This window comes from Eurypyga helias, unplaced genomic scaffold, assembly GCF_000690775.1.
Source record: "Eurypyga helias isolate BGI_N326 unplaced genomic scaffold, ASM69077v1 scaffold47850, whole genome shotgun sequence".
In the NCBI taxonomy this organism is placed as follows: Eukaryota; Metazoa; Chordata; class Aves; order Eurypygiformes; family Eurypygidae; genus Eurypyga; species Eurypyga helias.
Genome location: NW_010224683.1, coordinates 1 through 15,129, shown reverse-complemented (window position 1 = coordinate 15,129; position 15,129 = coordinate 1). Strand labels below are relative to the sequence as shown.

Here is a 15,129-nt window from a genome sequence, read left to right as displayed (position 1 = left end):
GGGCGGGCGGGTGGCACCTGCTGCGCCCACGGAAGGGCCCGTAAACACACCGGGCTGGGGGCTCCTCTCTTCGCTCTTTACTTGTTCGGGCGAGCTAGCTTCCCCCCCTTTTATTTTCTCCTCCCAGCCGAGTCGGCACAGGACCGTTATTCCCGTCTCTTCCCCTCAGGGGTAAGACGATGAAAAATCCTTTAGGTATTTATTTTTGTTTTCCCTCCTCGTTTTCTGGATAACTTTAAAAGAAAAGAGCAGTAGGGTCGGGGAAGGATAAATTGGTGGCGGGAATAAGCTGGGTTTTAATTAATATAGAGACAAGGTGAAGGGTATGTAACAGCAGATAGGACCCCAAGTGAAACAGGGACGTTAGAGAAATAAGTACATCCGTGCCCCCACCCACGGCCTGATCCGTGAGCAAGGTTTTCCAAGCGCTATGGGAGGAGTTATCAGAGTTTTATGAATGTCGATAGACGGTTTAATAAATACGATGGCGGGGGTGGGATGAAGTTTATTCCTGGGGAAACCGAAAGTAAAAGGAAACGGCTGCTAATTCGCGGGAGGTGTGGAGTCGCATTGTGCAGGGTGGTGGCATCGCCAGGGTTTTTCCAGAGATCTGTAACACACCAAGAAATCTGAGTTCTTACATGAGAGGAAGCCCCAAGCTAGGTGCAGTTTGTGGCGGATGCGGTGAGTTCCCACTGTACCTATTTGGCAATGAAAACCACAGGGAAACATCTGTAGTTCTCCGAAAGAGTCAAATACTTTGGCCAATGCAGTGGAGCTATTTTGGGGACTGAAAACCGAAACTGCTCTGACTCCTAACTTGTCTGGCAGATAGACTTAATCCGTCTATTAAGTGATGCGGAGGTGCTCATGTGCAACTGGTTTCTCGGCAGCAGGTAGAAATCGGCGTTAGGGAGAGGGAGCTACAACTAATTTCACTAAGAAATGTAGGTGCAGTTTTTGTGGACACGCAGAAGCGATTGAATCTTTCCAAGTTGGGAATTGTGTGGGAAACAGCACCAAATTTTCGGCAGTCAGAGACAAGATTTGGGCAAAGGCTAATTAACCTGAGCCTAATTCTTTCCATTTAAATCGGAAACGGCAGATTAAGTCAGTGACTAAAGACTGCACTGGCAAACTTCGCTGCCGAGGAAAGGGGATGCGCTGCTTGAAACTAGTTGTTTCTTACTTAAAATGTAGGTGTCCTCAAGCGGAGAGTCCGCTTGTAGGAAAGGTTTAAACTCGCTTGTCTTCCCCTGAAGGCAAAGTGAACGATGCTGGGATGTACAGACAGCACTGCCAGGCTCTGATCCGTTATGTCTACTTCCCACCCTGCACGTTGCATTCCCAAAATGAGGTGACAGGCGAGAAGAAAATAGGTAGAGGAGGACTAAAACGCTTGCTGCGTTTAGCAATAACCGGGGTCTGCAAATCGCCCTTGTCCTCAGAGCGTAACTATAAAGACACCGGGGCCAAGCCGAAAGGAGGGTGACAGTGACAGTTTCGAAGTTGGGCATCGCCCCTTTCCCCGACCCGGTCCGGCCCCTCGTGGTCGCGCTGGGAGCGGAGCCGCTCCGCCTGGCCGCGGCGGGCTCAGCGCCCCTTCCCAGCCTCGCGTGCCACTCGCTCAAGGTGGGCGACTCCCGGCTTTCCCCTGAACTGTGCTGCCTTTTCTGTTGTTTTGCTGTTACTGCTGCACAACCTGGTAATGTCTTTGTCTCTCCCCCCACACCCTGTCCCGTGTGTTTCCTCCACAGCGGAGTAGCTTTGTCCAGAGCTCACTTTGAAAAACAGCCACCCTCCAACTTGAGGAAATCCAATTTCTTTCACTTTGTTCTGGCTCTCTACGACAGACAGGGGCAGCCCGTGGAAATAGAGAGGACAGCTTTTGTGGACTTTGTAGAAAATGATAAAGTAAGGCTTGTTATCTTTCTTCCTTCCCTTTTCCTCTCCAAATTTGATCTTTTCTTCTCCCCCATTGAGCGGCCAACTTTTAATACCTGTTGTCCCTGACAAAATACAATCAGCTCTTGGTCAAGGGTTCAGGTGCTTTGGTAGAGCTGTTGTCTGCTGTGTGCTGCTGTAATTAAAAAGGCTTGCAAGCCTCTGCTGTATCGGGAATACAACGGGAATTTCATACGCCTGCTAAAAAAGAATAAAAAATGTCATGGGGGACAACTGCGTTTTGGTTTTCATGGTGTGGTTTTTCTTTTTTGTGTTATTTTTTTTCTTTTTTGGGGATGTGTGTGTTTGGTGGTGGTGCGTGGTTGGTGTTTGTGGTTTTTTTTTTTTTTGTACCTACCAGATCTGGCAGTTTTTATTAGTACCCTAATAAGTGGAATCTGAACGGTGATGTGTCATATTATATGTTGATTATTTCTATTTCGTAAGACTCCAAAGTTGATGTCAGGACTTGAAAAGCATTTGCTTTTAGATTTTAAATCCTTGTGTTGACCATCTCACAGTTTTTACAATTATTTTCTTAGTCACAGACAAGACTTTGTTTATGGAGCATGCTCATGAATAATTATCTTCTAGGAAACTGCAGTAAGAAACATGCAAGAAACATCCCTGTAACACAACCTCCGGGAAATAAATAACAATGACTCAAAATAACGCTAATGCAAAGTAATGAACAGGTTAGAAATGAAACCCACCGAGCCTTCCCACTGTCAGTCTGCTTTGTGTGAATGGACTTGAAACGTACCAGTTTCTCTCGGTGCCCTGAAAAAGTTGAGAGCATAATAGCAACGAAGGGAGGAAAAGAAGTTCTTGAACTCCTACAGGAAAAGATGTCAGCAGCACTTTGTAGTTTGTCCCGGGTCATTCGGAAGGTTAATATATCCCAATCAGCGGATTCACCTCTCGGAATTTTAATGAACTTTGTTGTCACTTCCATCATGATTATCAGCTTCTGCATTTTAAATGTGCCAAGCGTAAGCTCTGGAAGATTTTTTTAATTCTCTCTTTCAGGAGCAAGGCAATGAAAAGACGAACAATGGCACACATTACAAACTCCAGCTCCTTTACAGCAACGGTGAGTCCCCTCTGCAGGCTGGGAAGTGAGGCGAGGTTTGGAGGTGCTGTCACTAGGATTTCTAAAATACACAGGAACTCCCTTGCATGTTGCTCCTTCAGTGTAGGGATGGGTTCTGAAATTTCCCTGGAATGGATGGGCTTGGGCAATACGCTAGAGGAGACAGAGCTAAATGGGCTTTCTGGGGATGTTTAGTAAGGCACTAGATTTAATGTTTTTGTTGTGATGTTAGGGAAGGCCGCGTGTAACAGCGTTATTTATGACTCTCCTCTCTTGCTCTAGGTGTCAGGACTGAACAGGATCTGTACGTCAGACTCATCGATTCAGTCACTAAGCAGGTGAGCACAGCTAATATGTACCGTGCTACCCTGTCCCACCTTACCCCTCCTTTTTTCTTTACATTGCCCTGCATGCTGCTGCTTCTCTGGCTATCCCTTGTTCATTTGTACTGCAGACCTTATTTTTGAGGGCAATTGAAAAGTAATCCTCAGTACCTTTTTTTTTCCCCCGCTATGGACTGTAGGTTTTTATCCACTTTTTATCGATATTTATGTATAAGGTGCTTTCTCTGCTCAAAAAGGCTTTGGGGGAAGGTGTTTATTTGCAGGCGATGGTGAGCAAAGGTAAAAAACCTTCACCCCAGAATAAGAATAGAATGACAAATAAGTGACCCCCTGACGCTACTGGCTTACTCTTTCTCTTCATTTTTGTAGCCCATAACCTATGAAGGACAGAACAAGAATCCCGAAATGTGCAGAGTGTTGCTGACCCATGAAGTCATGTGCAGGTAAGTGACTTTTTTAATGGCATTTCCATTCGTGCTGGAATGGCCTTTCCCAGGAAGTTGTAGGCTTGATTTTGTTTGTTTGTGTCGTTGCTGAGTCAGAGGTTCTCTGTGTAGGAAAACTTTTTTTACACGTGGATAATACTTGATTTGGGTTCAGTACAGGTATTTGGCTTGTTTTGTTTTGTTTTACTGCAAGAGGTTTAGCAACTCCAGCTCCACGGTTTGAGCTGCGCAGTTTCAGTTTAAACTAGGCCTTTGTGTGTTGTTTAAATTGAGACCTTTCACATGCTTGATTCTTACAAAATTCCTGTTCACCTTTTGAGAATGTACAGTTTAACTTACAGATTTGTACCTGGAAACTAAAAGGCATTCCTCGTGTAATTTTCTGTGCTGAAATATGTTAATTTTCTGAATTAAATTATCATCATTTATGTTCTTTATTTTTGCTTAGTTCTTCCCCAACCTAAAAAGAAACCTCTCAGACCAAACCACAAATCATTCTTTTCTGGAACACATAAGCAATAGTTAGGGGGCTTCCACCTTTTAATTAAAGAAGACACTATTTTTAGCATGTAAAGTAATAAATTAGAGGGTAAGATGAGGTGAGGATGTTTTTAATAACATTTGTATAAGTCTGAAGTTACATGTACTTTATGTATGTACATCGTGCTTCCATGGTAACTTATTACTTTTCCTGTTCTCATGTAATTAAATTTTTTTCAAGACATATGACAATGCAAATGATCCATGTTCTTATATTAAAATGTGTTAAATTGTACACAGAACGTTCTTTCATAAAATGAAAGGCATAACCAATCTTGACCTTTATTAAAGACAGTTTGTCATTTATTGTGTTAGTGGGAGGGGGTTAAGCTGTTGGACTGAATGCCTCTTCTTTTAATGTTACAGTTTGCTACTTCATTTTTTAATTTAATTTTTTTTAAAGTAGCCTTTTAAGTTTATATACTAGAAAGCAGCTTATTTGGACTGACGTCTTGTCAGGGGAAGTTTCAGCACATAACAACTATGTCAGATTTTCCATTACTTTTTAAATATAGTAAGAATCAAGTGTTTGTTGTGCTTTGCTCTTGTTAATTAAGAAAATGAGCACTGTTGCTTTTGAGCGACATTCACGTATGTGGGCACAAACACGGCGTGTGTCACGCATGAGAGATGCGTGACCTGCGGATGTAGGAGCAGGGAGCCAAGGCGTATATGCTGCTTTCTGGCACATGGAGAACTCGTGTCCGTGTTTGAATATGTACGCATGTGCCACCCGCAAGCCTTCGCTCGAGGAGGTGAGTGTTAGGGAAGAAAAGCCTCTGAATTGCCGTGCAGTTGGGTCCTGGTTTGTGGTCACAAAATAATGCTCTTCCTGCATGGAGTGCAGTTCTGGTTTGGAAGTTAAAACATTTCGGCAAACACCAGCACGTTCCCGTGCAAAGGTACTTCTTTAAAATCAAATTGATTTGGCTTTTTCCCCTGCTTCCTGTTCATGCCTTTATGGCATCGAACACTTTGTTCAGCTCTTACGTACCTGCGCTCCACTGATGCTTGTAATGCGTTCCGTGCTGCGTGCAGGGGGTGTTCTACGAATGTAAACCATTATTCCGATTATGCTGTGCTCTCCTGCTTGATAGATTAGCCAAGGAAGAATTACAACTCCGGGACATCCTTTCCATGTAAAACAGAGATTAGTGAACAAAATCAAAAGCGCTCTGCAACCTAATCAAGACATTTGATTTTAAATGTCGTGTTTTCCTAAAGTACCTCCGAGCAGGATTCTGCGTATTCTGAAGAGGCATTACACGTATCACTTTGAATAATGCCGAGGGAATGGATCCAACGCTAGTTAAACTTGACATTTTATTTTATTTCTTTTAAGTACAATAATCAAATCTGCCTCACTGTGTGCTGCTTAAGTGGCAGCATCAATTTTTAAAGCCCCTAGTTTAGTTTGCATTAGTAACAGTATATGAAAATTTAATGCACTGTACCCACTCTGCTGTCCAAATTGATGCTTGGTGTTTTTAAAAAGAAGGGTCTGCCTGTCTTTCTGCTCCTCTTCTTCCAGTCCTCGCTAGCCGAAGGTAGGCATTTTTGGGTATTGTTTTGTGTGTAATCACACCCGCAGATACTCGCGCTGTACAGAGACAAGCACACCCGAAACCGCAGCTCCCGCTCAGACGGTGACAGATGCACGCTTAGCAGGAAAGTTGTCTAAATATTGATACGGCTACAACAATCTGTCACACCAATTGAAAGTTCAACTCTCAACTCTCGATAATTAGTGCTTCAGTGAGAGGCTCTATTTATTTATTTGCAGATCTGAAATTTCTCCTTTGGATTGTTACGGCCTAATGGGAGCTGTTCCTATTAGGTGGGTCTCTCTTAAACACACGCTCTTTCCCCCGACGGTTGGAAATCAAGGTAAACAGTCTCCTCTCCTGGAGTAACTTTTTGTCTCCTCTTCCTTTTTTCCAATTATCGACCAAGAGGAAACTAGTTGTTATGCTGCTGCCAGCAACCCCCCATGCCCTCAATGCTCAGAGGGTTAAAAGGTATTATAATGTGAACAGAAGTAGTCTCAGGGCCTACAGCTGGCTAATAACAGAGCTGTATTGAGCGCAGGCGAGCCCCACAGCTGTGACTTTCGCCACAAGGCTCAGGCTAGACAGGAGCTCTAATCAGCTGGGCCAGGCGGCCACTGGGGCCTGTGTCTTTATCGGCCAGATGGTGTGAATTTAGACACTTTTGTTATGCAATTGCAGGGAGGAGTTGGGGAGAAGAAAACAAAACAAAGGCCACCATGCTGTGAGCTTATTTGAGTTTGAAATTAGAGACAGATTTTTTTTTTTTATTTTTTTCTGTGGGGTGTGAGGGGAGGGAAGTTGAGGGCTGAATTTTAAAACCATTTTAGTCAAGTGTGAGGAGGGAAAGGATGGAGCTTGCTTTTGACATGAGCATTCTGGAGTGTTCAGTTTGTAGATCTGGTGGTGTCTGTGCTAGCTTCTTTTTGGTTTCTGTGTTTGTTTTTAGTCTTTTTCAGGAGTGTTCATAATGTGAACCATTGGTTTTCCCACACAGATCCAGTTAGAGTGTATAGTATAATAAGAAAAGGTGTAGAAAATAGAAGTCTTAGCCCTTGATATTCTTGCTTTAAGCAAATGAGCATCTCTACAGGTATGTTCTTAGCACAATATCATAGCAGAAATGTAAATATTGGTGAAGTCACGCCAATAATTTGCTTTAAGAGAATATTGCAGGCTTGATCCTGGACCACCAGAGTTTGTGATTTTTGCCATTGAGTAAAATTGGAGCAAGTCAATCCTGTTACATACGGCCCTCGTAAAACAAACCCAGTGGAAATGTTAGTGCTTGGATACCGCAGTGAAATACTTGGAAACAGGGATTTAAAGATTTGAGAGGTACTTGTGCTAAAATGCTGGGCTGAAACATCCTCAGTCTCTAAAAGCACTCTGATTGACGTGTGGTTCGCTGGAAGTGGGTGACTGTTTTCCCTAATCAAGAAATCTTTTCATGTATGTTTGGGCTCAAACAGTATTATGGTCAATGGGGAAAAAAATAATCTACTGCTTTAACAAAAATCTGTTACCCGAGTGTGGTGAGAATGTAGATATTTAAAATATTTAGAGAACTTTAGCTGTAAGCCACAGTTTTAGAAGGACAAGTTTTAAGCACTGCAAACTGAAACGAGCCACAAAGCGCTGATTGCGGAACCCAGCCATGTTGCACTCCAGTGTCCCGGAACTCGGTGGAAAACGCTGTGCCAAGAACCGGCAGCCTCTGTGGGAAGGGTGTGCGAGCTGACGAGATGAGGTGCAGGTACTGCTAGCGTATTCTGCCTGGGCGCCACTGCAGTGTAGCGCCATCAGAAACCATTGTTGTGACCATCTGCGTAAGTTGCACGACTAAAGGGTGTTTCACTGGGTATTATTGCAAAGAGGGGGTGACTGCTGTTTCAGCTAGCTGTAGCATAAAAACCATCACGAAAACACTACAAAGCTGTGTTTAAAATTGCGTTCCTTTTGTTGTTTCGGTGGGTGTAAGCCAGGAAGGCATTTATTCCAGTGTCATTTCCAACGTGGTGTTCTACTGGACGTGCCAGAAGTACACGCCAGATTTATACTCTTCTGAGTGAGGGGTTTCTGCTTTTTTGGGGGTGGTTTATTTTTTTCTGTAGAAAATATCTCAAATCTTGGCTTTGAGTGGAAAAATATGCAATTCTTTATAAACAATCATTAGGCAGTGAAATGCATAAAAGATGCACTTAAAGTTGGGAGAAGGAGGGAGTGGGGAGATGCTTGGCTGGTGTGAATTACCATAGCTTCACTGAAGTCGATGGAGCTATGACAATTTACAGCAGCTAGAGGGTGTGCCCCAGGGATTTTTAAATATTTAGTGTATCCTTTTATTTTAAAAGGACTAGCATCGATGAATAAGTGCAGGTTTGAGGCAAAGGGAATGTAAAAATGTTGAAACAGTTAGAGCTGCTATTCAAATAGATCTGCTAGTCGTAGCTCATCTTGCTGGGTAATTTCAACTTGCACCGCAAATTAAGGAGAAAATGCATGCATCTGAAATTTTTCATCTCTGAAAGAGGTTTTTTGTCTAAGTGCTTATTTTAGGTATTTATAATTTAATATTAGGCAGGGAAAAAAGCTACTCTTTCCTATTTTGTACTGCCTGCAGTGGATTCAAGTTGTTTGTTTGTTAGGTTGAGGTGGGTTTTTTTTTTTAATTCCTCTGCTTGGAATTGGAAAACTGTGGGATTCAGACTGACTTGAGAGTTTTGCAAATCTATTCAGCACCTATTATAGCACTGTACAAAACAGCTAACAGTTTCTTGATTCCGTCTGCGTGAATCTGAACCACCTGAGCAGAATGTGAAAAGTGCGGTTTGGAAAGGCCCTGCGGAACTTGGAGGCAGAATCTGCTCTGGTGGCTGCTGAGGCATACGGGACTTCGGACAGAGTCTGCGTCAAGTCTGGGACGCCTCCGTCCTCCCTCTCCCGTTCGCTTTGGTTTGAACAAACTGCTCATCAAGCAGCTTAAGTCTTCTAACAGACGTCCGTGTTGCTACAAATTTTTGAAATTGAGGATTTCGGAGCAAGGACCGTTTTTAAAGTCTGTTAAACCTTTGGCACTCAAGCTGGTGTACATGCAAGGAGCATCACCTGTGCTCCTGGAAACTGAACAATGACATGTCTCAATTTCTGTTTGTTTATCACTTATTATTAAAAATGGGAAAAGGAAATGGAGTGGTTCTGTGCTTTCCTGAAGAAAGTTTAATTCGCTGCGAGTGAAGAACATCAAATAGTTCCTGAGTGTAGGCTGTATTGTTCTGTACCATCTTCTGACATATGTGTGTGTGTATCTACACAGCTGTACATACACACACAGTCGTCTTTGCATACGTGTGCACACACACGGGCACAGATGTGGACGTGACACGGGCATCATTCTGCAGGCAGAACCTTCCTGCGAGCTCCTGAGGGCGACAGCATTATCTTGCATTTCCTTCCCATGTCAGATAAATCTATTTGTTTCATGTAGTGAGTTCGTCAGAGCGTTCTTATTTCTATACAGTCATGTTGGTGGCCACAAGGTATAAAATGTGTATCGATGCATGCTTCATCTGAAGGGCTTATCACCACTGAAACGACTGCAAAGGGGTTTACTGGGGAAATGCCAACCTGAAAAGCTCTCTCTTCAGGTCCTTAGTGGGATCTGAGTATGTTCAGTTTCTGTTTTTCGTTGGTGCTTCTACAGTGTTGAAGTTTTCTGTGAGTGTATGAAACTTAGGGGTCACTAGATAGTTAATAATCATCAAATCAGTTCTTAGAATGTATCAAATCAGTAGGTGGCTTATAGTCAGCTCTAACACCTTTTTATGATGGACTTTTAACCATGATACTCATGCCTATAATGTCATTATGACATCTGTTAATCATTTATTAAGCCTTTATAAATAGCACCTTAATCCAAAGTGTGACCATGTTGCTTGTTCATTTTTGGCTGGGACTTTCAGAAGAGGCGATGGGGGAGTCAAGTGCCAAAGTCCAGCTGGAATCAAACAGGATTTGGGCACTCAATTCCCTTAGTTCTTCTCCCTTCTGAAAAACATAGCCAGAATTTTCTCAGTCGCTCTCTTAGGTGTATATTGAGTCCTCAAGGGTTGCAGACAAGACTTTTAGTTGGGTGCTTTGCTATCGACTGTCCCAGTAATTCTTTAATTTTGCTTTTCTTTCTCTCTCTAGTCGGTGCTGTGAGAAGAAGAGTTGCGGCAACAGAAATGAGACTCCGTCTGACCCTGTGATCATTGACAGGTAGGAAAGAGCCTCTTTTTCACACTAAAGCAACCCCAAATTGTTGTGTGCGCTTTGAGGTGGCTGAGGGTCTTTCCTGGTGGTGATCTGCCAGCGTCTGCCGTTCAGGGATGTATGTGCTTCGTGACTCTTTACAAAATGCTAGCCTAAGCGATGGTTAGCTCTAGGCCACCTGGGCTTACCTTGACAAATTTGCTGATGTTTATTTCTTAATTTAAGTTCTATGTGTATCTTCTTCATTGTGACCTAATATTCCATGTCTGTATCGGGAATATATTCCATTCACCAGGAATATGATCCAATGGGTTACTGAGCAGAGGAAGCTTTGTGCAACCTGGCAGCATCAATAATATTCTTTAGGAAAATAACAGTAGTTTTGTAGAAGTTCTGTAGTTTTGGGGAGGAAGGAGGCAATAGAGGCAGAAGTGCCCTTACCTGCCTAGTAAGTTATATCAGGCAGGGTTAAAATGGGTGGTTTGGGGACTGTGAGCAGCTTTATGTAGAACAGCAGCTTGTATGTTACGTGGTCCCAGATCCAGGTTCTGCTTGTCCGTTTCTCCGTAAACGGCATGAGCAGGGAGAGCAGCGGCTTGTTAAATCACGAGCTGGCACAGAAAAAATTGTGTGCGTTTGTGGAGACTTAGAGCGTTAGCCAGTGGAACTCACCCACTCCAAGTGTGCTTTGAGATCTGGAGTTCAGCAAGGCTCAGAAAGGAAAAAAGAATAGACAGAGCTGTTTCAGAAAAAAGTACACAACAAAGATCTCCAGAAGAGGAACAGTAAATAAGGAAAAGCCAGGAGGAACCTCCCTTGCTTCTTGTTATTCCACGGTAACTGTTTACAGAGCTTCTTTTCCCTTAAGCAGCTGGTAGAAGGGGCCAGGGGAGGGCTGATGCTGAAGTGGATTGATTGGGGATGCAGGTTGTATGTCTGAATGTGCCTGGCCTGTTCTATCTACATTCTAGGAAGAATTATTTGTCATCGCGTTTCTTGTGAATTTGTTCTGGTGTTCAGAATGGTCAAGCTGGCTTGAATAAAGATCTACAATTATTTTCCTCATTTTTTTTCAGTCCCAGAGTCAATCTAAATAATTTTGGAACTTTGATGATGTGATGGGCCTCTTCTGCTCCCTTTACCCCATGGTTTTCCCTTTTAATTTTGTACTTAGAAGTTGCGGCTGGGGACAAAGTTGGAAATTCCAGCAAACCGGGTTGTTTGTGTGGGTGTGGGGGCAGTTTCTTGTCTAGAAGCAGAAGTCCTAGATATGCCATCTTGACCTTTTCTGTGAGATTTCTAGCTTATTTTTGGCTGCGTTGATGTTGGGTATGAGTCTGCAGTTGGGAACTTTCCAATCTGAAGTCCAAATTTTCTGACGCTTGCCTTCCTGCTGGCAAAGCTGTGTGATTTAAGGCAGTGTGTTAGCCTGTGACTTACGACCATGAAGGGGGCAGCTCCTGCCACTAACTGAGTTTGTCAGCTTGAGCAAGCTGTCCATTCTCATGCAAACTGAAGATTCTGATGCTTTCTGCGGGGATTTGAGATCTGTTGATGTAAAATGCAATGGAAGTGAATCTTAGCCAGAACAGGGTTATTCTTTTTAAAGACTATGTGTAAAATGTGCATCACGGCTCTTCCCTTTCATCTCCCTGTGTGTGTGTGTCAAAATTGCAAGTGAAATCTGGAGTTCAGTAGGGGTAATAACAAGGTGGATGAGAGAAATAAGGGGCACAGCCTGATAAAGGTGTTTTCACTTTGTTTCAAAGGCAGTCACAGAGGAAAGAAATGATTAGAAATCGCCCTGCTGCGTGGAGGTGGCGTGGTTTAGTCCAGTGTGGTGAATAGAAGCTAAACTCGAAGCTAATTTTTTCCTTGTTCTACTGCTTATCAGTAGTGCAGCGTCTGTCAAACGACTCCCTCTTCTGCGCAGTTTCTCTGCTCCACCCCTTTATCCAGTTAAACAAGGTTTGTGGAGTGAGGGGTAATCCTGTGTGCTACATCTAAATCAACACACCTAACGCAAATACAGTAACAGCGTTGCGCTGCACGTGTCTGTGCACAGGGAAGTTCATTGTCCGGTCTGTCATCCTCCAGCATTTCCACAGCAGTGAGTACAACTTCCCAGGAGCTTAACGGAACAGGCCACTCTCCCGAGCTACGTTCAGTGGGGCCGGTCTTTGTCTTTCAGACAAGCAGGGAACTGCTGGAGTTCCGAACTAGCTGTGTGTTCTGAACTAGCTTGGGAATCTGGGCACCAGTGTTTCTGTTTACTTAGGGAGCTACTTTTTCTTCCAGAGAAAACAGCTATGCTTAAGAACTTGGTAGCAGGTGGAATATAATTTCTGAACTGCAGCTTGCAACCCTCTGCTATCGTTCAGGCCAATAAATACAGTTAAGAGACTCAGTTCAGTGTTGGCTTCGTGGTGGTTTTTTTCTCAGTTTAAAATGAACTACAGGTTTGCTTTAAAAAAAAAAAAAAATTCTTTAAAAATAAGGAGTGTATGAGAAGAGTGCGGCTGGTGCTCAGGAGGTCCATCTGCATTGTAATCCCAGCTGTGGGGGGGGTCTACACGGCTAAAACAAGATATCATTGTACGGTGTAAAAAAGCCCAACGTCTTCAACGCTATAGTAGGTGATTATCATCAGGTGTGAGAGCAGAGGTGGATCTCAGTTTTAGGTTAAGCTGTGTAGCTCAGGTCTGGTAAGTTCTGCGCTTGATTTGCAGCTCCCACAAAGGCAGTGGCCTACTCAAATACAGCAGATTTGGGAGGGCACCACATTCCGAGCCTCTCACCTGCTCTACTGTACAAGCAGCCCACGCGTGGCGAGTGGGCTCCCTCGACAGCAAAGGAGCTGCAGGGTAAAGGGGTTTGGAGCCCGAGAGGATGCAAGCTCTGTATGGTACTCGGAGGCACACTGCTGTAATGAGTGGGCACAGGTTAAAATAACCATTTTGGGTGCCTCTAAGGGCAGTGAAGAAGGAAGGAGGGACGTTGCTACTGGGTAGAGATAGACATTGGTGTCTGTGCTACAGCAACTCCATCGTTTCTCTGTTTTGAACCGGCCAAGTGGCTGTATCTGGTACCCTGTCTGTGCTGTGCTTGTGCCCTGAGCACGCCATAGGCACGTCCTACCAACCTCACTGACTCACGAAGCGTTCAGGTCGCTTGAGGTTGTAACCTGTGTCCAGTGTTGCACTGAGCTAAACACGCACCAAACGTAGCTGCGTTCGGAGGCTCCGTTCTAAGTTGCCACAAAGGAACATAACCCCATCAGCAGTACAGTGTTTCCCCCTTTTTTGTTCCTCTCCCAGCTTACTTGCTTTTTATACTTCCAGAGACTGATGCTTAGACTACTGTGTCGGTTTACTTGTTTATTGCTGTAGGCAGGCAGAATTCACTGGTGTTTGGCAAATCATGGTGACTTGTATCCCTCTTTAAAAAGAAAGAAATAGTTCAGTGGGAAAAAAATATCAGCCTGTGTTGTTGCTGGTGGTTTTTTTTTTTCTTCTCCTTGAATGAATTCCAAAAGTTCTTATGCTGAATAAATCATTTCTGCTGTGACCTTTGCTCTGGGGACTAGATTTAGATCCTAAGGACCTTGCAGCTATTTTTCCGTTCGCTCTTGGAAACCAGCACTTTCCAATATGAAAGGGGGCTGCTTCACCGAAATCCGCTGCGTACCCTCTCCCACCGACCGCGATCGGTAGGGTACACTGGAGTAGTTAGGTTCCTGCAGTGTTCCCAGTCCGAACTGCAGTGTGAGTGGGATCGGCATCTGACTTCAGAACACTCCTCTGCTTTAGCACCAGCGATGCAGCCCGAATCCTGCAGCACCGCTCTTGGAGGCGGTAGGAAGCAGGAAGAGTCGTACCTTGCTGGGGCACAGGACTTGAATGCGTATGGGAAGGCTGCGTGTTAGGTGTTTGGTCCAGAAGCGTTTGCAAAATATGCACCCCAGGGTTTTGAGTCAACGCAAGCCACAGTCACTCCTCAAAATGTTAGAGCAAGCTTTGACACTGCCTAATGGATCAGAATGTACCAGAACTAAATTGCTTCCAGTGTGTTCCCGTGGTGGATCATAGCACTGGTGGATTCCCAGGGATCTTAATTCCTGTTTATCCTGTCTTCTGGCTTGGTGTTTGACATTAGTACCTGTGGAATTGGTAGATTTAGGAGACCTCAGAAGCGATTTAGTTTCTTTTTCTCATGGCTGAAGTGGTGGCTCCTAACGTTCCTTGTAGTTCCTGGGAATCGGAGTGTGAATTTTGCAGACTAACGCTTCCTTCGCTGTTGAAATCATCGACGTGGATATGAAGTGGATAGGTTGGGGTGGCTTTCGGATAGAAGGGTGGAAGTTTGTTCTTTTGAAGATGCTGCTTCCCAAATGAAAGCTGCATTTTGTCACGCCTGTACTGTAATTAATTAGTTTGCTACCCTTCCCACCTCAGCTATGCAAATAAAATGAGACTTGGTCTTATGACTAGGAGGTTGTGGATACTGCACATGAATTTAATCCTCCTTTTGCTGCAGGTTTTTTCTCTCATTTTAGGCGAGTTGTACCGTTTTGGTTATAAATTCCCTATCCATCAAGTGGATAATATTTTTTTTTTTTTTTACTTAAATTCTTTGTGTTTCTTGAAGATGTAAGCTCTTTAGAGCAGGTTGTTTTGTGTGCTTGTTACTCCTAGTGCTTTCTCTGGTTTACTGAAGCTGGGGTCTGACTGAAGCCTCTGGGGTACTGGGAAGAACTGGGTGACTGGAATGGTTGAATAGTTTGCCACCCCCCCGCCCCCGCCCTTCTAATAAGAGATAAAAAGTCCTATGTAATTCAGGTGAAACATCTTAATTCAATGAAACAGTGCAGTGTAACTGGGCTGGGACAGACTTTTTTGCTACTCGAGGGCGAATCAGCTGGGACAGCACCGCACACCGCGAGCGCAGGCGCTGGGCTGGCG

At 44.0% G+C, this 15,129-nt stretch overlaps 1 protein-coding gene across 1 annotated transcript; it reads left to right on the top strand.

Moving 5' to 3' along the window:
* Positions 1 to 1,262: 1,262 nt before the first annotated feature.
* On the top strand, positions 1,263 to 10,178 carry LOC104505866 (transcription factor COE2-like; the record flags this gene model as incomplete). Its single annotated transcript, XM_010146612.1, has 6 exons — positions 1,263 to 1,488; positions 1,758 to 1,914; positions 2,974 to 3,037; positions 3,320 to 3,375; positions 3,751 to 3,824; positions 10,106 to 10,178. Coding segments are annotated over 6 exons (650 nt in total), but the record flags the coding sequence as incomplete, so codon positions are not given.
* Between the last annotated feature and the right edge of the window lie 4,951 nt (positions 10,179 to 15,129).